Here is a 25,637-nt window from a genome sequence, read left to right on the forward strand (position 1 = left end):
CCTATGAGAATTGGTCTCCATAGGGAATAATGGAGTATCAGCAGACATTCCCTGCTTTCTAATGACCCTGAAGAGGGGGGAGGGCCCCCAAACCGGGGGATCCCCTGTCCCCACCTGGGGATTGGCAACCCTACCTGCTGCTGGCCCTCCAGAGGAACTGGCTGACCACTGTGTGAAACAGGATGCCAGACTAAATGGACCACTGGGCTGATCTAGCAGGGATGTTTTTATATTCATTTATTCCCAGTGCAATACCTTATCCTTCCTTACTGCACATCTAAAATCATTCAGGAAGAATACTCTGTATTCTATATTCATTGATACTGGCTATAATCCTGAACGGCTTCAAATGAGCTCAGGGGAACAGATTTCAAGTATTAGAGTCTAAGTTCAACCCCCAGTCGGAATAAATAAACCACCCACAAATGCTAGAGGTAGCCCCCCCACTCCCCGCCCTGCCCGATTTAGGCCCTGTTTCCATTATTGATCTTAACTCCTTAGTTCTCCTCATAGGTTCAGACACTGTTCCTTCCCAATCTTCTAGTCACAGTCACCTATGACAGGGGCCATCTGCTATTTATAATATTTGTATTATTTTCCCCCCAGTACAGACCCAAACATTCTCTCCTTCTCCATGTAATCCTCACAACAACAACTCTGGGAGGCAGGTTAGGCTGTGAGTGAGTGACAAGACTAAGGTCACCCAGTGAGCTTCCATAGCAGTGCGAAGGGTTGGACCCAGAGTTCCAGATCCTAGTCCAGCCCTCTAACCACTGCACCACCCTGGCCCTGTGTGGGTGAACACATGAAGCTGCCCTATACCGAGTCCAACCTCGGTCTACTCAGACCAGTATTGTCTATGGCAGGGGTGGCCAAAACTGTGACTCAGGAGACGCACGTGGCTCTTTCACACATATTATATGGCTCTCAAAGCCCCCACCACCTGTTGGTTGGCTTGGAGAAGGCATTTCTCTTTTTAAATCACCTCTTCAAGCCAAACCAGCTGGCACCTTGGAGAATGCATTTAGAGTTAAAGTTGCTTTCTTTCCCCCTTCCTCCCTCCCTCCTCCTTCTCCTCCCTTCCTTCCTAGCTCTCACACATTTGATGTTCCTGTCTTGCGGCTCTCAAACATCTGACATTTATTCTACGTGGCTCTTACATTAAGCAAGCTTGGACACCCCTGGCCTATGGTCTCATGCAGACAAGTCTATCACATCGCCAGCAATCATATTCTTTAACTGGAGATGCCGTGGATTGTGGATTGAACCTGCAGAGCAGATGATCAACTCTCAGGCTTAATAGAGGCATAATAACAGAAGAAGAAGAAGATGAAGAAGATATTGGATTTATATCCTGCCCTCCACTCCAAAGAGTCTCAGAGCGGCTCACAATCTCCTTTACCTTCCTCTCCCACAACAGACACCCTGTGAGGTGGGTGGGGCTGGAGAGGGCTCTCACAGCAGCTGCCCTTTCAAGGACAGAGAGCGGCCTACAATCTCCTTTCCCTTCCTCCCCCACAACAGACACCCTGTGAGGTGGGTGGGGCTTGAGAGGGCTCTCACAGCAGCTGCCCTTTCAAGGACAACCTCTGCCAGAGCTATGGCTGACCCAAGGCCATGCTAGCAGGTGCAAGTGGAGGAGTGGGGAATCAAACCCGGTTCTCCCAGATAAGAGTCCGCACACTTAACCACTACACCAAACCACTACACCAAACAGAAAGGCCAGCTCCTTCCCACTTCCAAAAGCTTTCTATTCCCCTATGCCGCCATTTGGTTACAGCGAGTTGTTTTCCTCACAATGTACTACAGGAGTTTTCCGGATCATCAGTTCTTAGACACGGGGGAACTGTGAGCCCATTTAATTACTCAAAACAGACTCTTAAGGCAACTTTAAGGGGACAGAATCTCCTCTGGTCACCAAGCATTATCTGAAGTGAGCTAAAATGGCCTCACATCTCCCTGTGTCTTCTTTTTGGGAGCCAGAATGTAATCAGTGTCCCAGACCAGCATCCTCTTGGATTCCAGGCCAGATCCATCTTCAGTCTCTCACTGTTTGCTCCAAGCCAGTGGGTACAGTATGAATTGTTTCCTGCTTGGCACAGGATCACAGTGTCCTGGTATGGTGCCAGGAAACAGCTGCCATCTTTCTACATAAATAGTATCTGACTCTCCCCTCCCCCCTCTTTTTTGTTCTCTTCCCCCCACACACACACAAACACCCAGGATTATCTACAAAACTGTTTATACTGTTTTGTCTAGAATTGCTGACTAGGGGGAGGGGCCATGGCTCAATGGAAGTGCATCTGCTTTGTATGCAAGGTCCCAGGTTCGATCCCCGGCATCTCTGGTTGAAAGAACCAGGTAGGAAGTGATGGGAAAGCCCTCTGCCCTGGGACCCTGGAGACACAGCTAGGGTTGCCAATCCAACTCAAGAAATATCTGGGGACTTTGGGGGTAAAGCCAGGAGCAAGGGTGTGAGTTCTGGCTATCACATTTAAAGGGACCATACACCTTTTAAATGCCTTCCCTCCATTTGGAAATAATGAAGGGCAGGGGCACCTTTTTTGAGACTCAGAAGTGAACCCCCTGTTCCAATCCTTTTGAAACTTGGAGGGTGCTTTGAGAAGAGGCACTGGATATAATGCTGAAAATTTGGTGCCTCCATCTCAAAAAAGCGCCCCCTAGAGCCCCAGGTACCAACATATCAATTCTCCATTATACCCTATGGGAATTGGTCTCCATAGGGAATAATGGCGTGCCCGGCAAACATCCCCCCCGCTTTCTGATAATCCTGAAGTGGGGGGAGGCCCTCCAAAACAGGGGATCCCCTGCCTCCACCTGGGATTGGCAACCCTAAGAACCACAGCCAGTCTGAGTAGGCAATACTGACTGTGAGGGACTGATAGTCTGATTCAGTACGTTCATATGACTCAGAGTTGGGAAATTCCTGCAGATTTGAGGGTGGGTTGGGGAGGGGAGGGTATAATGCCACAGACTCCACTCTCCAAAGCAGCCATTTTCTCCCAAGGAACCAATTTCCATAATGTGGCGATGAGTTGTTATTCCAGAAGATTTTCAAGCCCTGCTGGGAGGATAGCAAATAAAGTTTCATCTATTTGAATTTTCACGCTAGCGAACCGGCAGAGGAACAGTCTGAAAATATGCCGGTGTATCTGTGTTTCAAGCCGTTTTAGAGGGCTTGTGTCACAACTTTGCACCCCACGCTTCCCTCCTCACGGTTCCTGGGGTCTGGCCTAGGTCTGGGAGACAGCCAGACAGACACATCAGCAGTATCTTCATTGGGTCTCTGACAGGGCCGGATCTAGGGGGAAGCAGAGAGGGGTGCTTGCCCGGGCGCCGCCTGAAGGGGGGGGCACCAATTTGGGTATGGAGTCCATTCTATTCTATGGGGCCATAAAATAGAATGGGCCCATAAGTGGGCGTCATTCTTTAATTTTGCCTCCCCCCCTCAAAAAAACATGTAGATCCGGTCCTGGTCCCTGGTGCCCCTAACTTGCATTTCCATGGGGTGATTCTTCTTGTAGACAGGCCCAAGATATTTTAGGATATTATGTTGCTCTTTCAAACTCTGTGCCACAGGGTCATTCATCTAAGGGATGGAGATGACTTCTTAAGGTGAGAAACAGGGCCAGAAGACAGCAGGAGGGGACAGCCCGACAATATGGTGGGCGTCCATAGCCGGTGTGAGGATCCGATGGGACCAGTACTCCCTCTAAGCTGTGGAGCCTTGTGAGCAAAAAATTCTACTTTGTGAGTTACTGACATTAAAGTGATGAGCTACTGCATGGATCAGTGTGCTCTGGGGTCATCCTTCCTGAGCTAAGACAAAAATACCTGGAGACTTTGGGGGTAGATCCAGGAGAGGGCGGGATTTGGGGAGGGGAGGGGCCTCAGCAGGGTCCAATTCCATAGAGTCCACCCTTCAAAGCAGCCATTTTCTTCAGGAGACCTGAAAAAGCGGGAGATCTCCAGGCCCCACCTGGATGCTGGCAACTCTTAAGAGCTGCCTGCCTGAATCTATCTGCTATTGAATTCTGTGTGTGTTAAGGGCATTCAAACCAAATGCCCTCAACTCCAGGCTGATGTTGTTTTGACCACTCTGTAAACAGCAATCCACCACTCCCATTCGTGCCTTCTTTGCGACTTCCTTCAAAGCAGCCATTTTCTCCAGGAGAACCGATTTTTGCCAGTTGGGGATCAGTTGTAAAAGCAGGAGAGCTCCAGACCACACGTGGAGGTTGGCAACACTATCCTTTTGGGAGCAGACTTTCAACATGCCCCTATTATTAGCTAGACTCAGTTCCCCCCGCCTGAAAATTCTGCTCTTTGTAGGCTCACATCCCACTCAGTGTCTGGTTTCCCAGGCCCAGTCACCCCATGTTCTTTCCAGTGTTCCCTCTAAGCTGAGTTTGTGTGGACTAGCTCCGTTTTTTAGCCTCTGGCTCATATTCTTGTCTTTGCTCAGGGAAAATGGCCCCAGAGCAAACTAATTTAGGCAGCAGCTCACAACTTTAATGCCAGTTGCTCACAAAGTAGAATTTTTGCTCACAAAACTTCACAGCTTAGAGGGAGTATTGGTTGTTTCCCACCTGTTTCTCTCTAGCGGATTAAAAAAAAAAAAGTCTGAATTTTCATTTTGAGGATGGAGGCTTGATTCCCAGATGCCCCCTGCGTGCAGTAAAGTTGGACCAGAAAGGCAGAAGGGTTAATAAGCTGGAGGAAGAATCCAGGGCTAGAGCACATTTAAGGAGGGATTGGAAGAGCTAAATATAAAGGAAAAGACGTAGTGGCTTAGGTTCAGGTCTCTGACAGAACCTTTAAATCTCTCCAAGAGAACTAACTCCTGGTAGCCCTGACTGGGCACAAAGGCCCAATCTATAAGCGTTGTAAATAAATACTGCAGTGAAAGCTCATAAGAAGAAGCCTCAGAAGTATCAGAATTAAGAAGAACAATATTAGGTACTCTTAAAGGCTCTGGTGAGTAACCCAATGGGCATACAATTTTTTTTAAAGGATCTGCCCATCAGAGCAGCCAGAAATGGAGCAGCTAGGAACTGTCCAATGATTTAGACTGATCAAAGTGGATCTGAGACCCACCAAAAAGAAAGTTACATAAAATCCACATTATAATTCTGGTCAGCAAGTTCTGGGTTTGTAAGCCATGCAGTGTTGGATGAAATCCAAACCAAAACTATGTCTTAATTCTTTAATTAGGATCACTTAAAATGGCAGAGCTGGCTTTTAAGCTTCATTGAACCCTTCCTCAGGCATTGAAGTTTTTAAACAACGAAAAGGGGGCAGAAGACCTCCACATTTTGAGGGAGCAAACCTCTGAATACCAGTGACATGAGGTAGCGTCAAGGAAGGTCTCAACTTCTGTGTCCTGTTTGTAATCCACCCAGGTCAATTGGCTGGCTGCAGTGTGAGGCAGGATGCCGAACCTGATGGCCAGCTGCTCTGATCTTCTTATGTTCTCATCATGTTGAACACAGAATAAGCCCTAGATAAAGTACGCTACAGATCTTCAGGTGATGATTTGTCACCTTTTGCAATGAAAGGTTTCCACCTTGGTCTCCTTTGCTAAATTCATGTTTTATTCCTGTTATTTACAATATTCATTTTGCAAGTCCTTCCTGTTTCACAACCTCCGCTTTGCGACTCATGGAGCAAGACCAGCCAACTGACAGAGCTTTTCTCTTCAGTTCCTCCCTACAACATCCACTCATCCCATCCAAAAGTCCAGTGGGCCTTGTCTGTTCTCACAGTCACAGAACCTTTATTGACATAACAACAGTATCAAATCAAGGAAGCAGGAAAAAAGGGGGTTAATTAAACATTCTATACAGACTTCTCCTCTTATAAGCACAGTAAAGGAAGTTTGCCACCACTTCGATGGTTTCAGCCTTATTTGAGGTCTGTTCTCCTTGCTTCTGTGGTTCCTTTCCTCTGAATCATGGCCTCCTTCTCAGATATTTGCTTTCTCCTCCACTTAAGAACATAAGAACATAAGAGAAGCCATGTTGGATCAGGCCAATGGCCCATCCAGTCCAACACTCTGTGTCACACAGTGGCCAATATATGTGTGTGTGCATATATATACATCTCTCTCTCTCTCTCGGCTTGGCTTCGCGAACGAAGATTTAAGAAGGGTGCAATAGTCCACGTTTGCTGCAGGCTCGCTGCACATACACACACACACATATATACTGTAGCTAACAGCCACTGATGGTCCTCTGCTCCATATTTTTATCCAATCCCCTCTTAAAGCTGGCTATGCTTGTAGCCGCCTCCACCTCCTGTGGCAGTGAATTCCACATGTTAATCACCCTTTGGGTGAAGAAGTACTTCCTTTTATCCGTTTTAACCTGTCTGCTCAGCAATTTCATTGAATGCCCACAAGTTCTTGTATGGTGAGAAAAGGAGAAAAGTACTTCTTTCACTACTTACTCCATCCCATGCATAATCTTGTAAACCTCTATCATGTCACCCGCAGTCGACGTTTCTCCAAGCTAAAGAGCCCCAAGCGTTTTAGCCTTTCTTCATAGGGAAAGTGTTCCAAACCTTTAATCATTCTAGTTGCCCTTTTCTGCACTTTTTCCAATGCTATAATATCTTTTTTGAGGTGCGGTGACCAGATAACAAGCCCTAGATAAAGTACGCTACAGATTTTCAGGTGATGATTTCTCACCCTTTGCAATTAAAGGTTTCCACCTTGGCCTCCTCTGCTAAATTCATATTTTATTCCTGTTATTTACAATATCCATTTTGCAAGTCCTTCCTGTTTCACAACCTCTGCTTTGCGACTCATGGAGCAAGACCAGCCAACTGACAGAGATTTTCTCTTCAGTTCCTCCCTACAACATCCACGCATCCCATCCAAAAGTCCACTTGCCTCCTTCCCACACAAATCTGCCAAATTCTGTGGAGCGAATAAACTTTGAACCCGTCTACAGACTCTCAAAATCAACATACAGCTCTCTCAACAACTTGCTTGGGTCCTAGGGTTGTCAATCTCCAGGTGAAGCCTGTAGATCTGCTAGAATTACCATTGATCTTCAGCCTACAGAGATCAGGTCCCCTGAGGGAAAAAATGGGTGCTTTGGAGGGTGGTCTCCATAACATTATACCCTCCCAATGTCCCTCCCCAGGATCTACCCTGAAATCTCCAGGAATTTCCCAACATGGATCTGGCAACTTTATACCCCAGTTTGCCTCCTATCACACCCCTCAACTAAGTTTGAAGCTCTCCTCTGCTAGAAGAGATCTTCCACCTCTTATGTTGAGGGAAGGGTCCTTGAGAAAGGTTTCAAACTTTGTTAAATAAAGTGGGAGGATAAAAAACCATGTGTCCGGATATTAAGACTGTGTGTACACTTGATCAGGTTTCCCTCAGCATTTCCCATATAAAGCGAGGTTTTAATGGTTATTGTATATTAATGTCAACCTTTAATACTAGTTGTAGCCTTAGATGCAAATACCACTCCTAGTTCAAATCCAAATTAAGCCGCTGGCCATCTACTCTGGCAGGTGTGAGAAAAGGAACCCTGAATATGGAGTTCACCAGTTGTGTGAACAGGTCCATCCTAAAATAAAATAGCAAAACAAATGTTGTGTGGTTTGAAGGGCCAACTTATATCTAGCATCTGCCTGAGTTTAGGCAACTGAGCACTTATTAAACATTCATGTGGAAGACTGACTAAAATTGCTTTACCAGATTGACTGAATGTCTCTACTTCCTGTGCTTGTATCTGGTGTTGAGAGGGTGAATGATTTTGAATCAGGGCCTCTGAATTTTCTGCAAATTGAGGTCTTGGCTGTGTTTTTAAGATTTGCCATCCTCCAGGTGAGGCCTGGAGAAGCAGTATTACAACTGATCTCCAGATTACAGATATTGGTTCTTCTGGACAAAATGGCTGTTTTGGAGGGCGGATCCTATGGCATTGTCCCCCACTGAGGCTGTCAACTCCCTAAACCCTGCACTTCCCAGGCTCCGCCTCCAATTCTCCAGGGATTTCTCCACCAGGAGTTGACAGCCCTGACGAATATCTGCCTACTTCTGTCAATATACAGTCTCTCATAATAACTCAGCCTGCAAGGAAGTGCCCAGCATAGCTGACCCCATAGCGAGGCACCCCCTAACTCACAGCTGTGCAGTTGCTTGGCTTCAGTGGGGCAGGAGCCAGACTAGGCCCTGTCAGAGCCCTCTGGCCTCCCCACACAAATTCCTATAGTACCCCAAGTTTTGCTCTTGAGGCGAAAGCTGTAGCAAGGCTCACGCCAAGGAGCCATAAATAGAAAAAGAAAAAGGCACAGAAGGACATAGGGAAGGGGGATTAATAGTTGTCTTGGGGCCCCCACGTAATCCTAGGGCACCCTGATTGACCCTGAGCACCTTCAGAGCCGGATAGAGAGCTGATCCACCCCTCCGGCCCCCTCCTCCCACAAGAAGAGATCAAAGGGCAAGATAAAATTACCCTGATCTCTTCCTCTCTGTTCTAGATCCCTTTCCCCAGAGAGCAGGCTAAAAGTTTGATGGGACCAAAGATACCAAGAGAATGTGGCTATTGGATTCTGATCTGAAGGGGTCCCTCAAGGTACATTGTTTACCTAAAGATGGGGTCTCCTTTTTGGATAGAAGTGAGAGTGGGGTCGTGTTTGAAAGGTGTTTTTTTTTTTAATCCAGCAAAATGGAATCTGGTCCTGACAACCTGACTCTTGGTTCACTTTACACCAGATGTATGTTTTCCATAAGACAGTAAGAATGTACCAAAAAATCCCTCCAACAAGCATTCTCAAGAGTGCCCTGGTTGGGAAATTGACACAGATGTTAAAAGAGAAAGACTTGTGTCCCGCTTCACAGAAACTGATACACACATTCTGTGCCCCCCATCCCCAACTTCTAGTGCGTATTTATTTATTTTATTCACCTATTTTACTTATATCCTGCCTTTCTGCCTGATGGGAAGCCAAAGCAGCTTACTCTCTGCCATTTTAGCCACACAACAACCCTGTGAGGTAGGTTAGGTGGAGAGTGTGTGACTGGCCCATGGTCATCTAGCAAGGTTCTGTGGCAGAGCGAGGATTCAAAGCTGGGTCTCTCAGACCCAAGTCTGACATTCTAGCCTAACAACAACAAAAAAAGTTTTGTGAAATAGCCCAGTCCATAACCTTCACCTGTTCAATTTAGCTTCTAAATGGGATCTATCCTTGTGGAAGTTCCAGTCCACAGAGATACCAGTTGGTCTCTTTCTACATACCACTGAACGTGGATAGGGGTTTGCATTCCATCAAGCCCAACATTCAGCTACCAATTCCCAAGCAGGCAGGGAGAAAGGAGAACTATAAGTCAGGGGTGCCATCTTACCGTGCTATACGGGTTGACCCCCTCCTGCTCAAGACCCCCTGGGGTGTTAGGCTCCCTCAAGCCTGGAGACGAGGAGTTCCGCCGCTGGCTTCTATCGGCGGTTCCTATATTCTGGCACCAGCTGCCGGTCCACCACGCTCCGTGCCTCGCGCTCTCACTCGCAGTGTCTCATCCTCTCCTCGGACAGATCTCCCTGTGAGGAACTGGGAGCCTGGGGAAGGAAGGGTGGGGTGGAGGTTTTGGGGGAGAGCCAATTCCAGGAGCGGCATCAGGCAAATTAAATCAGACACCAGCGAGTTGGGGAAATCGGATTGGGGCTTAATGCAAAGCAGGTGGATTGGGAGGGGACAGGGAGGGGCAGAGAATGATGCCTGCTTGTTTTTTTTCCCCCTTCCAAAAACACACAACCAAAGAGTAATTATAATTAGTTTGCATGTACTAATATTGCATTAATAAAAGGTGCAGGGGGGGGAGGCCCACATGTAGTTTCACATTTTGTGGGAACTGGGCCTGGAAAAAGAAATGTGGTGAAGGGAAAAAAGTTACAGGATATCCTGATATTGGATGAATTCTGCTTTAGGCCCCTGAGGTGGTAACAGAAGGCACCGATCATCAATTGCAGTGCTGTGGTTATGGCAACTCCATTTTCTAGAGTTAAAGGACAAAGGTGTGCTGCAGCATGCCAAAGGCTTTGGATCGAAGGCCTTTTGGCCGCCGCGTGCGGTGAGATGCCTGCTGCCGAGGATTACCGTGGCCTCAATCTCTTCTAATCTCTCCCGCAGCTTTGGCCCAAGCCCGAGATAAATACCTTTTAACGGATCGTATCTGACGTCAGGAAGCCATCAATCTAATCAGCCGGGCCACTTCTGGGCCAGAGGTAGCCACATGCGATGGCCGAGAGCCTCACATGTATCTGGCTTTTGTCATTCCCCTAAAAAAAAGAGCACACAACCGGATTCCAGTTTGTCTCTGGAAGAATGGAAGTCACCAGCAGGGGCAGGGAAGATGGGGAGATTCAAAGGGTTGGACTTGAAATGCGTGTAGTTTCACAGCCCCTCCGTTACAAGGAAAAGGATATTAACACCAAGCTAATTTCAAGTGTCCAAAGTGCTTCATATTTACTCCAAGGAAGGCAGCCCTGAATGTTAGACGACCCCCTTAAACGCAAAAAAATTACTGTAATCATTTATTTCTTTTAAAAAAACAGAAAAAAAGAACAAAGGGGCGGAACTTAAAAATCCAGCAACTAAGTAAGGTTTTTAAAGAAGAAAAAAAAATACATAAAGACAAGACAAAATTATAGCAACGGTGGTGGCACATCAACACATAACTGTCTCTAAACAATTTCCAAATATCTAACAATGGGTCCATATATAATTGCCATCTGTATGCCATATTTTCAAATGCTGATAGAGTTCTAATGTCCTTGATCCATTGACTTACTGGAAGTTATTGGACAGAACGGTAACCTGTATGCCAACATAAGATGATCCCCTTTTTTGATGACGTACCTGTGGAAAAAAAACACTAGTTTTGCATTCGAGTAAATACTGTATTACTATTCATACATCAGCATGAGTATACCTGTTGTGAATGGGCTTCAAAGGCTAAGGGAGGCGATTTGCTTATGGCCATCTAAGAAGTTTGGGAGATCAGCAGGGCTGGTTCTTCAATCAAGCCACTCCCCAAACGGCTTAAAGGTAAAGGTAGTCCCTTATGCAAGCATCGAGTCGTTACTGACCTTTGGGGTAACGTCACATCACTGTTTCTTGGCAGACTTTTTGTTACAGAGTGGTTTGCCATTGCCTTCCCCAGTCATCTACACTTTACCCCCAGCAAGCTGGGTACTCATTTTACTGACCTCAGAAAGATGGAAGGCTGAGTCAACCTTGAGCCTTCTACTTGAATCCAGCTTCCACCGGGATCGAACTCAGGTCGTGAGCAGAGCTTGGACTGCAGTACTGCAGCTTACCAGTCTGCGCCACAGGGCTCCTCTCCCAAACTGCTTAGGGTAGTGCAACTTGGGGGTGGGGGGCAACATATCATCCGTTTGACTCATTCCCGCTATTAGCCATGTGGGAAGTGACAGCTGTCATCTCCCAGACTGACATCACACCTGGTCTTGCCTGAGCCAACCTAACCTGGACATGGGAGATGAGGCATCAGATGTATATTGCTGGGGTGTGACACAATCCTTTGAGCTGGCCCTGGAGGCAAGGTTTGTGCTGTGGGGAGAAGGCTTCTCTCAGTTCACACCCAGCAGCAAGGCTGTGAGGAAAACAGTTTAATTTTTTAAAAAACGGTTTAATTTTCAACAGAAACTCATCCAAGCCAGCAGTGCTCAGTGTTGTCAAAACACAAAGAAGATTCAAACATCTGCTTGACTTGACTCCTGAGCTCCCCTCTTGTCAGCGACTAGACTTTAACGCCTGGCTGCAAATGAAGTGAAGGTTCATTCATTTCACTCAGATTTTCTTCTAAACTTTCTTCCACCTCTCAGGCCAGCCCTTCCTACCACAAGCAGCGCTGGCCCCATCATAGGCGCTTTTACACACACAAAACAACTTTCAATTCCCTTTGCAACTGGATTTTATTGTGTGAAAAGGCAAAATCCACTTGCAAATGGTCCTCTGAAGTGGATTATTTAGCATGTGTGAAAGTGCCTTTTAAAACTCTGCCCCAGGCCTGTATCGCTTCCAGGAACAAGGGCTATTTCCCCCACTCTCCTTCTTAGTTTCTCTTCGGCTACAACATAATCCCATCTCTGGAAACAAATCCCGCACGTAGGAGTGAATGACACTAGATTGGCATGTATCCTGGCCTGGAATAGTCAGGGATCTAGCAGAGCCCTCCTCAAAGTACTTCACTGGGCGTAAGCTCTGTTGAAGAGACCTGACTTCTGAGTAGACAAGCTTCAGATGGCTTTCTCGTGGTGGGAAGGCCACAAAAGCCTGATCAGAGTAGGAAATGTTTCCCTCATGGTCCAAGCTGCTTGCTCAGGAGTCTCCTCCTAACTCACCCAGATTTGTATTTGCTGAGGGAAGGGCCGCTCATCTGCTTTCCCTTTTCCCTGACCTCTTGTTTGTTCCCTGACCAATCATTTGTTAATTAAATCTTTGTTTCAACAGCCACAGAGGCCTCACAGCTCCCTCTTTCTGCCTGTCACTTATCTGAGGCAAAGTTCATCAAATTGGACCTGTTGGGTTTTTACCCCAAAACCTACTCAAGCCCTGTGTTTCCTCAGCAGTCACATTTAGTAGCACAATGGTGGCCTTCCCTTTTCCCACTCAAATATACAAAATGCCACCTGTTTTGTGTGTGGTGTGAAGGCATGGGGATGTGGTTTATCTAACAGAAGCACAGTTAGTACATGGTAAGGATGTCACAGCATAGGAGCTGGCAACACAACACAGGTCACAATTCAAAGCTTGAATTTCTGGCCATTTTCTTCTGATAAACAGTTGCTGCAACTGTGGCTTGTAGGTAACCAGCATGGTGGTGTAGTGGTTATAGTATCAGACTGGGAGACCAGGTTTTGTCTCCGCCACAGAAACTTGCTGAGTGACGTTGGGCCACTCACACACTATCAGCCTTATCTACTTCACAAAGTCGCTTTGACAATAAAACAGAGGAAAAAACTGCAAGCTGTTCCGGATACCCAATAAAGAGAAAGGCGGCGTATACATGCAATAAATGAATTATACTCATGCAACTTTCTGTTTTGCTGTTTCCCTCAGTGTGGCTTGAGCCATCACGTGGCAAAACTTTCTGAATGTTTAATTATAGGCTCAATGAAAAGATATGGAGTGGGGGGAATAAAGAAATAAAGGCTAAACGAAAATCTGAATGTGAAGTGGAACATTCAGTCGACCAGTTCTTTCAGTCTAGGGGTGCACAGTAAATTGGAAAATCTTTGTGCATACTGGTGCTGCACACACATATTGGATCTAACACAGACACCGAAAGGCACTGGGTAAACCATAACAGCTTGGGACCTACAAGAACTTTGGGTGGAGCCACCCATGGGATCAGATTTTCCCACCTTCCCCCAGTCTGCCCATGGAGCCTCTTGACATTCTGTTCCTGGGTGTGTATGGGTGAAGCCCCCGCCTCAATGCAAAAATTTGGAGGAATACTCCAAAACCTTTTTTCCATTTCTTTCCAAGGACTTTCCCCCAATTTTTTCCAATGAAAACCCTGTAAATTTTGGGGAGTGCTAAAAAACCCACTCCTATTAATTGTTTTTTATTTACGAGTGAAATGCTTTTAGAGACAAGGTAGGCATGCCGTGGATATATACAAGATACAATTCTGCACCTAGAAAGAGAGTCGTGCAGGTCTTTCATGGCTTCTCAGCAGTTGTGTGCCTTCCGTTGTCCTTTTGATCTGACATGGTTGACATTTTCACCTCTCACAAACCACTGTGACACAATTACCCACAGGCAGGGAAAAAAGGAGGTTATTGCCCTACTTTGCAGGAGGGAGAAGAATAATCAGGAGAAAGTGAGGCAGAAACTGCACCAATGCCTTAGATGAAAACTGAAAGTCTGAGAACTTTGCTCTCTCTAACCAGACAGCAAAAATTAAGGTATGTGTGCTAAGATCATGAAGGGTACACCAGCTTGCAGTTTTCTCTCAAGTACTGAGTATATTTATAACTTTGCTTGCTTGAAACTAAAGCATTTATAACTTTTAAATTCCATAAATAAGTCAAATATTGCAATTTTATATGCAAAGTTATACATGATGCCTTTTATGGTATTATATCAGTTAAATTAGTTTAGGTTTGCTAGAACAGTAAGTATTGCATATATTTCAGTTTTCCCCCAAATATTTCTTGGAGGGCTTGCGGGGGGGTGGGGGAGGAAAAAGCCCATATTTTTGCCTTGGCTGGAGTTTTCCCAATGGCTCAGCAGATACTTGAATTTCTATTCCCATTCATCTACTTCTACCCTGAGCCCTCTTAACTAAGTAACTCTGTGCCTGTTACGTGCACTTAGATGGGTTCTTGTTCTTAAAAAAAAAGGAGTCCAGCTTTTAAAAAAGCACTCTTTCAAGCAGAACCATTTAGTAAAGCAAATATATTCAGACCATGATATAAAATGAACTGATGATCAGTTCTGCAAAGCATACAGCTGCAGAGAGGGAACACTGGGGCCATGTTCAACACCCTGATGAAGGAAACTTAATTCTCGTGCATGTGGCTAATACAAGCCTAGAACCAGAGCCCTCTGCTTTGGATCTGTTGAGAAGAGCACTTAGCTGTTCTTGGAATGTAACCTGAAAAATAAACTTGCACAGTTGCACCCTTTGTGTGCCTTTCTCTGCTCCTCGTGCCTGTTACCCTCTGGACAAGAACATCAGGCTTGAAGGTCTTTCTAGTTTCTCCTTTATTTCATACTTTAACTTTCTGACTCCAGATCCCTGCTTAGGAGTGGCTGGACCAGCAGAGGTGGCCGGTTTCTATTGCAGCAGAATTTCTCAGCCCTGTTCGTCTCTTCTCAGAATTTTCACCTTTTGTTTGCTTTGGGTTACCCCGTATGACCGTGTAAAAGAGGGGGAGAGAGAACCAGGAGACTCACAATTCCTCCCATTTATATAGCACCTTGGAGTGTTTGCAGCACTTTTCACATGTGATTTCAGTCACCCTCACAACAACCCTGTAAGTCTGATCAGTATTCGTATTTTCGTATTGCAGATGAGGGGGAGAGAAAGACAGTGAGCAAGCGTGTCTTGCTTAAGGCCACCCAAGAAGTTCGTGGCAAATTGAAACTGAGGATTTGTGGCTCATAGCTAAGTCTCTCTGGGCCCCTCTGATGCACGGGCTCACAACTTCAGTCCCCTTGGCTGGGGCAAAAGGACTTCCAGGTGAAGATGGCGAGTGTAACTCAAGCATCGCCTTCTGAAGTCACCTTCCTTGCTGCGATGTCAATAGCAAAATCAGGCAGACTTCCTTAGCCTGTCGCAGAGGGGCCAGTTTAGAGATTTAAAGTCACACAAGTTGCATCTCTACTCAGAGTTCGTCTCTGGTTTGCAGCCCCTTGGTCTGTACCCCGGACTCTGAGTACTGCTTGCTCCTCCGGCCAGCGGATCTGGCCCTTCCCTTGGGAGTGGGAGGCTCTGGCGAGTCTCCAGTGCTGTGGCCAGCTTCGGCCTTCTCCTTGCCGTCTGAATGAGACTCTTCCTGTTCTGACTCCTTCTGTTTCACCAGCTCTTCCGCCTGGGCTCTTTCCTGTAAACCAAGAGACTGGGCCTTATTTGTAAGAAGGAGAAAGGGGATGGGACTTCACTTGTGGCTCGTTCTAAAATATACACAAAAGCACCGCCCCCCCCCCCCCCCCCGAATTTCCGCCTTTTCCCAAAGCAGTAAGAAACCCAGGCCTTATTTTGGGCAGGAGCTCTCAGGAACAGAGATCTGGAACCTCTAAATTTATTGTGTTCTTTCTCTCTCCCCCCCCCGCCAATACTTGCTTCTGGGCTCCATTGCTCAAACCCCCTGTGAGAATTTTGCTGAACGCTAAGATTTGACAAACTTTCTAATATTTCCCCCCACAAAAAATGTGAAAAGAGCCAAAATGTATAAAGCAGACAGATGGAAATCTTTATTATGACACGGGGGCCACATAGGAGAAAGCAATTCAAAAAGTATGATGGGAGTAAGGTTTTATTACGACAATTATAACTCAAGAAGCATTTTAACGTAGATCCTGAGCTGATATAATTTAGAGATCTGGAACCTCTAAATTTATTGTGTTCTTTCTTTCTCTCTCTCTCCCTCCCCCCCAATACTTGCTTCTGGGCTCTATTGCTCAAACCCCCTATGAGAATTTTGCTGAACGCTAAGATTTGACAAACTTTCTAATATTTCCCCCCACAAAAAATGTGAAAAGAGCCAAAATGTATAAAGCAGACAGATGGAAATCTTTATTATGACACGGGGGCCACATAGGAGAAAGCAATTCAAAAAGTATGATGGGAGTTAAGGTTTTATTACGACAATTATAACTCAAGAAGCATTTTCAGGTAGATCCTGAGCGGATATAATTTAGTCCACCTTCCAGTGATGTCAGAGGTGTGTGGCATATGCAAATAAGTTGTGCAAATGAGTTGTGCTAATGAGCTCCGGCACCTCCTTTTTTATGAAATGACCCCCTGAAGAAACCTTTGCACTCCTGAAATTCCACATGCTTTTATTGATGCCTGAAAGCTCGCTAACGGTCTGCTTCATCAAGCCTTCGGACAGTGTCACTGATGCTTTCTCTCCTTCCCCATAGCTTCCCAATCCCTTCATACCTGTTCAGAATGCTCCTGAGAGAGGGTGTACCAGAGGGCAATGGCGCAGCGTCTCCCACGCGTCACAGCCCACACGCCGTGGGGGTTCTCCCCACCAGAGCTGAAGGCCACCAGCCTCCCGCATTTTGGCCGTACCTGGGCCTACCCAAGAAAGAGAAGGACAGAGGGGAAATGGTAAATCAATGCTCCTCATGTGATGTGCCCTTCATCCACCATCCAGCACAAGAGCTATCCTTCTGGGATCTGCAATAAGCAGTAAACAGGAAGAGGAAAATAGTCCCCTGTCTGCTCTGGAGCAAAGAATTCTGTGCAGACTTGGAAAAGAACAAAAGGAAGGGGGAAAAAAGATGATGATACTGGTTTTATATCCCACCCTCCACTCTGAATCTCAAAGCAGCTCGCAATCTCCTTTATCTTCCTCCCCCACAACAGACACCCTTTGAGGTAGGTGGGGCTGAGAGAGCTCTCACAGAAGCTGCCCTTTCAAGGACAACTCTGTGAGAGCTAAGGCTGACCCAAGGCCATTCCAGCAGCTGCAGATGGAGGAGTGGGGAATGAAACCCAGTTCTCCCAGGTAAGAGTCCCTGCGTACTTAACCACTGCACCAAACCGGCTCTCTGGAGAAAGGAGTGCAGAGAGTTGGATGAAATGCCCAGGGAGAAGGAGTTAACATTTGCCCTGGTGTGAAATGTGGCTGCCTTTGCCTTTGCCTGCCCCCTTTCAATCTGCTGGGTTGCTACACACAGACAGGGCTGGATACAAGGGCGAAATCCCAACCCAGGCATGACTCTGGTGCTCTCCTGGCTTCTCCAGACCTAAGCTCAGACTCACAGTGACAGTCACGGCATCCATCTCCGTGAAGAAGAGGTTTCCTCCTTGGAAGTCATCATTCAGGTACAGGATTGCACTGCAAAGAAGATTGGAGACCGGTTCCTAATCCTTGCCTATCCACAACTCACAATGAGAAATGCCAAGAGGATGAGTGATGATGATGATATCGGATTTATATCCCACCCTCCACTCCGAATCTCAGAGTTTCAGAGTGGCTCACAGTCGCCTTTATCTTCTCCCCCCACAACAGACACCCTGTGAGGTGGGTGGGGCTGGAGAGGGCTCTCACAGCAGCTGCCCTTTCAAGGACAACCTCTGCCAGAGCTATGGCTGACCCAAGGCCGTTCCAGCAGCTGCAAGTGGAGGAGCGGGGAATCAAACCTGATTCTCCCAGATAAGAGTCCGCACACTTAACCACCACACCAAACTGGCTCTCTATTAGAGCTATGGCTGACCCAAGGCCATTCCAGCAGCTGCACGTGGAGGAGTGGGGAATCAAACCCGGTTCTCCCAGATAAGAGTCCGCACACTTAACCACTACACCAAACTGGCTCTCAATTAAGGTTGCAATACAATTAAGGTTGCTACAGAGAACTGCAATCAAGTGGTGTTTTCTGTATCCCCTTGCTACCACTGTAACATCTACCTGCAGCCATTGCACGTATCAGAGTTGTTAGAATGTAGGAATGGATCAAGAGCCATCAAGTCCAGAATCCTGTTTTTAACTATGGCTCGTCAGAGGCTTCTGGGAAAACTGAGTTAAGCCACAGGACTTAATAAACGGAGGAAAACTTCCTCTCAGCATGGAGATTCCACCGAGTTATAATGGCTGATATACTCCAATCTTCCACAGATTTGCCTAAACTCCCTTTAAAGTTGTTCAAACCATGGCCGCCAAGGGTGGAATTCTAGCACGAGCTCCTTTGCATATTAGGCCACACACCCCTGATGTAGCCAATCCTCCAAGAGCTTACAAGGCTCCTTTTTGTAAGCTCTTGGAGGACTGGCTACATCAAGGGGTGTGGCCTAATATGCAAAGGAGCTCCTGCTAGAATTCCACCCCTGGCCATCGCTATACATTCTGACAATGCAGGAAAGCGCTGCAATTTGAAGGGCCCTTCCCCCACCACCAGACTCCCAGGGAAGTTCTGCAGTTCTTTTTAAAATGCTTCTAAGATGGAATCCTATGTAAATGAATGAACAGACGTGGTACTGAAACGTGGCACCTGTCTCCATGCTCAATGCCTCACCTGTAGTCTCTGTAGATGTAAGCAGGAGGCTCCTTCCAACATGTGTTGCCTTCTGGGTCCAAAAGGCAGTTGTCCGCGTGGACAGGGTGGCTGAGGTCCATGCGACCCTCCTGTTCCCCTACAGGGAGATCCATAAAAGCCATCACTGCCCTTGTTCTGGAGACTACAGGTCACAAAAGATGCTTCCGCTCAAGCACAGCCTTTTCACTCTCCTCCACACCTCTGCACAGAACAAAGACTGCAGCTCTTTTGCCAGAAGAGGGCAGTGCAGGTATTGCAGCTGACAGTAGCTAGAGTACAGTTTCGACAGAACAGCATCTGCATACTTTTTTTTTTAATTATTTGCCTTCAAATCACCGCTGTATGGCAACCCTGAAGGGTTTTCAAGACAAGAGGAAGACGAAGATTTTGGATTTATATCCCACCCTACACTGAATTTCAGAGTCTCAGAGCGGCTCACAATCTCCTTTACCTTCCTCCCCTACAACAGACACACTGTGAGGTAGGTGGGACTGAGAGAGCTCTCCCAAAAGTTGCCCTTTCAAGAACTTTGCAAGAGCCATGACTGACCCAAGGCCATTGCAGCAGCTGCAAGTGGAGGAGTGGGGAATCAAACCTGGTCCTCCCAGATAAGAGTCCGTGGACTTAACTACTACACCAAACTGGCTCTCAAGAGACATTCTGAGATAGTTGGTCATTGCCTGCCTCTGCATCATGACCTTGGTATTCCTGGAAGGTCTCCCATCCAAATACCAGCTGAGTCTAGCCCTGCTTAGCTTCTCAGATCTGACAAAATCAGGCTAACCTGGGCTCTCCAGGTCAGGGCAATACCTTTGACTAGGATAGATCAAATTGGCACAAAACACAGCACACATTCAGGTTCAGGAGCTGAGTGTTTCAGAATTTGAAAAGGCAAAAAGAGTAGAACACAGAAATCCCAGGCCACGATCTTAAGGTCTGATCTTGCAGGTACCCTTTGTGAAATACAAGCAGGCTGTCTGCTTCTTCACTTCGTTGGTGTTAACTCTACATCTCGGCAACAAAGCGAAGAAGTCGACTGCTCACAAAGGACCCCTGCAAGACCAGAGCTTAAGAGCACAGCCTGCAAGTTCTGCTTCCTACCTTCTTAGGTTTTGTCACGCTCAGCCTGGTGAATAACTCTGGCGAGTTCAAAAGCTTGCACGATGTTTTGTGCCAGTTTTGTTCTGGTTTTCGGATTTTACATGAATCTGCATGGCTCAATGGCCCCGATCAGTCTGATCTCAGCCTGAAGCTAACCAGGGTAATATCTGGATTGCAGCTTGGAAGCTAAACAGGGTAATATTTGGATGGGAAACCACCAAGGAAGACTGGTACCAGTTTCTTACTAGTGTTGCTTTGCCCCCAGGCTTCTTAATCCTTAAAGCCAGTTTGGTGTAGTGGTTAAGCGTGCAGACTCTTATCTGGGAGAACCAGGTTTGATTCTCCACTCCTCCACTTGCACCTGCTGGAATGGCCTTGGGTCAGCCATAGCTCCCGCAGGAGCTGTCCTTGAAAAGGCAGCTGCTATAAGAGCTCTTTCAGCCCCATCTACCTCACTGAGTGTCTGGGTTTTTTTTGGGGGGGGGAGGTAATGGAGATTGTGACTATTCTGAGATTCAGAGCATAGAGCAGGCTATAAATCCAATATCTTCTTCTTCCTCCTCCTCTTCTTCTTAAAAGGCAGCATCACAAAGTTGCAAGGGGAACTGGAGGGAGCTGTGTGTCAAAATGCACCCGTGGAGCAACTGGTAGGGAATTGAATGTTTGCACCGGGGACCACAGAAATCTGGGGGCAGAGCAACACTAGTTCCAGTTTGCTATGCTGAGGCAGGCAATGGCAAGCCACCTCTGCTCATCTCTTACCTTGAACATATCATGCTCCTGGGGTCGCCATGAGACACCTGTGACTTGGTAGCACACAAAATCATAGAGTCGGAAGGGACCTCCAGGCTCACCTGGTCCAACCCCTTGCACAAAGCAGGAAATTCATAAATACCTCCTCCCACACCTGCAGTTACTCCTGCTCCATGCCCAGAAGACGGCAAAGAAACCTCCAGGATCCCTGGCCAAACTGATCTGGAGAAAAATTGCTTCCTGACTCCAAAGTAACTATCTATCAGCATTTCCCTGAGCATGTAAGAAAAGGCCATGAGAACTAAGCACTGATGCAACCCTTCTTGCCCTCCTCCTCATGATTTGCCAAAGGGTGGACTTCACTGCCACAGGAGGTGGCGGCAGCTACAAGCATAGACAGCTTCAGGAGGGGATTGGATAAACATATGGAGCAGAGGTCCATCACATTGCCTTCCCCAGGGATGGGAAACAGGGAATAGAAGGAATTATCTGTCTGGAGCAGTGATGCTCTGAATTCTTGGTGCTTGGGGGGGCAACAGTGGGAAGGCTTTTAGTCTCCATTAGTGGACTTTCTGATGGCACCTGGTTTCTTTAGCCACTGTGTGACGGACTGGATGGGCCACTGGCCTGATCCAACATGGCTTCTCTTATGTTCCTAAGTTCACAGAATCAGCATTGCTGCCAGATGGCCACCAATACGCTGTTTGAAAAGGAGAGCCCACTGCATAGTTATTATTAAATCATGGCTACATAACTTTTTCTCCAAGCGACCAGGCCAGCCCAAGACGTTTTAGTGCTGTAGAAAGAAAATCCAAACACAAAAACACACACGCTCACTATTTGGCACAGGGCTCTGTCCACAGGGAAGTTCTCTAACTTCTTTGAAATTAAACCCCCTGCAATATCAGAGCAGCAGAACTTCCCTGTAGATTCTGCCTTGCAGCTCAGAGCTGCCGTCCTTAATATTAGACAAAATTGGCTGTCTGAAGCAGGCGGTTGATCTCGGCCTCTGTTGTGTGGCTGGCTGTCCCTGTGCAGGGAGTCTTAATAGCACTGGGGAATCTTAAGAAGAACCACAGAACTGCCATTTGTAGGGCTACCGAGAGGCCTTTTTGCAAACTACACTGAAAGCTCCTTAACCTAAGATGAGTTGGTCCTTTAATCCAACTAGAATGCTACTCTCTACATCAGGGATGGCTAAACTGTGGCTAAGTAGCCATATGTGGCTCTTTCACACATACTATGAGGTTCTCGAAGCCCCCAATGGCTGGCTTGGAGAATGCATTTAGAGGCAAAGTTGCTTTCTTTCCACTTCCCCATCTTCCTTCCTTCCTTCCTTCCTTCCTTCCTTCCTTCCTTCCTTCCTTTTTTCTTTCTTTCTTTCCTTCCTTCCTTCCTTCCTTCCTTCCTGTCTTGTAGCTCTCAAACATCTGGCATTCAAGTCTTGCGGCTCACAAATATCTGTTGTTCAGGGCTTTTTTCACAGCAGGAATTCCTTTGGAGGATTGGCTACATCAGGGTGTGTGGCCTAATATGCAAAGGAGCTCCCGCTAGAATTCTACCCCTGCATTTAGTCCATTTGTACACATAAGTCCCCCCAGTGGAGCAAACAATAGCTCTCCAGGGTCTTTTCAGATCAGAAAAGGAGTGTGGGGAGAAGGCTTTGGGCTGAAGCACACCTAGGAATTAAAGTTCTGAGCATGCCACCATGGGGGAGGCGGGTGGAATGGATACAAGGACAGTGTAACCATAGAGCAAAGTTTGTCCAGTGACACCTTCAAGACCAACAAAGATTTATTCTGGCCTACTTACCTAAATGTAACCTCTAGTTAATCCCTCAGGCTTATACTCAGAACTGTTATTGATGTCATATCTGCATTTGGTTCCTGAATTCATACTTTTTCCTGTTTTGCCTCCCACACTCTTCTGAGTAATAGTTTAATTCTGCACCAGTCAATCCTCGGTGTCCCAGCTGTACACTATTACTACCAGCAGAAACAAATGGTATTTATCAGTGCAGAAGACTTTTGATTCGTTCAGATCATCATCAATGTTCCCTCTAAGCTGCAGAGTCTTGTGAGCAAAAATTCTACTTTGTGAGCTGCTGGCATTAAAGTTTTGAGCTCCTGCATAAATGAGTGTGCTCTGGGGCCATCCTTCCTGAGCTAAGACAAAAATGTGTGAGCTGGAGGCTAAAAATCTGTGAGCTAGGTCACACTAACACAGCTTAGAGGGAACACTGGTACATGGACATATGAAGCTGCCTTATACTGAATCAGACCATTGGTCCATCAAAGTCAGTATTGTCTTCTCAGACTGGCAGCGGCTCTCCAGGGTCTCAAGCTGAGGTTTTTCACACCTATTTGCCTGGACCCTTTTTTGGAGATGCCGGGGATTGAACCTGGGACCCTCTGCTTCCCAAGCAGATGCTCTACCACTGAGCCACTGTCCCTCCCCTAATCATAGTTTCAGGTGAGTAGCCATATTGGTCTGAACCTACATAACAAAGTTTGAGTCCAGTGGTACCTTTAAGATCAACAAAGCTTAGTTCTGGGCATAAGCTTTCATGTACATGCCCATTTCTTCAGCGTGTAAGACTGATAGACAGATCAAGAGAGCCTTACCTTCAGTAGCTGTGCGACAGACCAGGTGTGTGAATGAAAAGTGGAGTCTCTTCTCAGGGGTGAAATAGGATTCCACGATTTCCCGGGATTTCTCGCTGGCTTGTAGGAGCAGTTTAGCGTCCCTCCAGTTCACGGTGCCCTCCTCAGCTAGCTGCAGATGGGGGCGTGAAAGGAGGAGGAGACACAAATTGGTGCAAAACAGCACACAGACTTGTGTGTTATTAGTATGGCATTTATGCACATTTAGGCATGGTGGGTGTGGTGTGTGGGAAAAAAGAAAAACAAGCACAAAACCGGAACACACAGCAGCATCCCTAATTAGTGTAGTCAAAAGGGAGAGTGAGATCATTCCCCTTTAAGAACTGTATACCAAGCTGCAATGTGGAGGTAGGTGATTTGAAACAGAAGGGGGCAGGTAGGCAGACACAGGTACTTTCTTAGCAGATAGGTAAAGCAGGAGATGAGTGCTCCTTCTGGTTGATTCTCACCCCCCCCTCTCCAGTTCATTCATTCATCTCCTTTTCTTTCAAGCAGCTGGTCAAATGCGGAGTTCTGCTACATCCCTGCATGATCGGCGACAGTGGCCATTCTGCGAGGCCAAAAAGCTCTCTCGCCGACCAGCAATAAACAGGCCTTGAAGAAGACCACTGATCCAATACTGGCCAAAAGCAGACAAGAAAAGACAGGAGAAAGCAAACTGGCCAGGAGCAGGGGTGGAATTCTAGCAGGAGCTCCTTTGCATATTAGGCCACACACCCTGATGTAGCCAATCCTCCAGGAGCTTTACAAGGCTCTTTTTTGCAAGCTCTTGGAAGACTGGCCACACCAGGGGTGTGGCCTAATGCAAAGGAGCTCCTGCTAGAATTCCACCCCTGGCAAGGAGGCTTCATCAGTGTAACACATTTGGGCCTTGCAAAGGAAGGACACTTACAAAACCAAAGAATGGAAAATATAATCAGAAAACATCCTGCTTTGGAAACAAATGCATCTCCCATATTCCCTATCATCTTGGGGGTCTGGATTGCTCTGCTGCAGGCCTCTCCTGTGTTTTCCCACATAGTCTATCCAGTTATAAACTATCCTATGTCCAGATAAATGTTTCCTCTAAGCTGAGTTAGTGTGAGTAGATCACAGATTTTTAGCCACCAGCTCACACGTTTTTGTCCTAACTCAGGAAGGATGACCCCAATGATTTATGCAGTGGCTCACAACTTTTAATGCCAGTAGCTCACACCTTTAATACCAGTAGCTCACAAAATAAGACACAGAGTGTCGGACTGGATGGGCCATTGGTCTGATCCAACATGGCTTCTCTTTATCTTCTTAAAATAGAATTTTTGCTCGCAAGATTCTGCAGCTTAGAGGGAACGTTGGTCCAGATGCCTGCCTGTCCCTCTCTGTTCCAAATAACTTCCCTCTGGCCATTCTAACCTGTGGAGTTGTTAACCCTCATTTGAACCTTTTTGGAAACCCATAAAAACTGGAGGGGGGGGGTCGATACAGAGCAGAGGAGCAAAAGAAAAGAAAAAGGCCAAGGATTCCTTTGGGTTTTTTTCTGCTGAAAACCACATTCCTCTGAATTTACTTTTCCCTGAATGAAGCTTCTGTCAAGACCTACATTCACTCACCCCTGATGTGAACATATGAAGCCGCCTTCTACTGAATCAGACCCTCGGTCCATCAAAGTCAGCATTGTCTACTCAGACTGGCAGTGGCTCTCCAGGGTCTCAAGCTGAGGTTTTTCATGCCTACTGACACGTCGGTGCAGTTCCAACGGCAAGCCTTCTTCAAATATTACAAGGGGCCTGCCAGCCATGCCTAGATTCAGAGCCGGTAGGTGGGAGTCGGCGAGGTAGGTGGCCACCTAGGGCGCCACCTCGCTTCAGGGGTGCGGGCAGGCCCCCCCACCCCATCCCTGCTAGCGCTGAAAGAGCTGGCCAGGCAGCGGACGCCTGCGCGCTTCTTCCTGCGTTCTGAGGAATGCAGGGAAAAGTGCACGGGCAGCCGTTTCCTTCCCAGCCAACTCCCTCTGAAGGGTGGGGAGAGGGCTGGCCAAGGGGGCAGGCTGAGCAATGACATGTGGGGTTAGCAAAGGTGGAGCGGGGGGCAGCAGAACCCATAGCGCTGGGCCTGCCTAGATTCCACCCCCACTCCACCCCTGATATGCACAGCTGCCATGTTGCCCAGAAGAAGCGACACGTGGATTTTCAGGATTGCTGCACATAAACCAAAAACAGTCTGAGTTTTGTCTAGCAAGTACAGAGGCTGTAACCAAATGCCAAATATGCATATTCCCATAACACAGCAACTGTGTGTATCAGGACGGTTGTGAGTAATACATGCTCCCAACAATATCGTATGCCTGAAGAGAGCTACTGT

General features: G+C 47.0%; 2 protein-coding genes across 2 annotated transcripts in view; one reads left to right on the plus strand and one right to left on the minus strand.

Moving 5' to 3' along the window:
• The window catches only part of MLF2 (myeloid leukemia factor 2), a 449,608-nt gene that overhangs the window by 142,328 nt on the left and 281,643 nt on the right, over positions 1–25,637 (plus strand). The gene's annotated exons all lie outside the window — the stretch shown is intronic.
• Positions 14,447–25,637, minus strand: part of P3H3 (prolyl 3-hydroxylase 3) — a 35,292-nt gene continuing 24,101 nt past the window's right edge. The window contains exons 11-15 of the mRNA XM_060236878.1: positions 23,259–23,409; positions 18,760–18,877; positions 17,510–17,585; positions 16,679–16,819; positions 14,447–15,617 (exon numbers count right to left, since the gene is read on the minus strand). Of these exons, the coding sequence (XP_060092861.1) occupies positions 15,399–15,617; positions 16,679–16,819; positions 17,510–17,585; positions 18,760–18,877; positions 23,259–23,409 (705 nt within the window). The 3' untranslated portion in view covers positions 14,447–15,398. The remainder of the gene's footprint in view (positions 15,618–16,678; positions 16,820–17,509; positions 17,586–18,759; positions 18,878–23,258; positions 23,410–25,637) is intronic.

The sequence above is a fragment of the Heteronotia binoei genome, chromosome 4 (assembly GCF_032191835.1).
Source record: "Heteronotia binoei isolate CCM8104 ecotype False Entrance Well chromosome 4, APGP_CSIRO_Hbin_v1, whole genome shotgun sequence".
In the NCBI taxonomy this organism is placed as follows: Eukaryota; Metazoa; Chordata; class Lepidosauria; order Squamata; family Gekkonidae; genus Heteronotia; species Heteronotia binoei.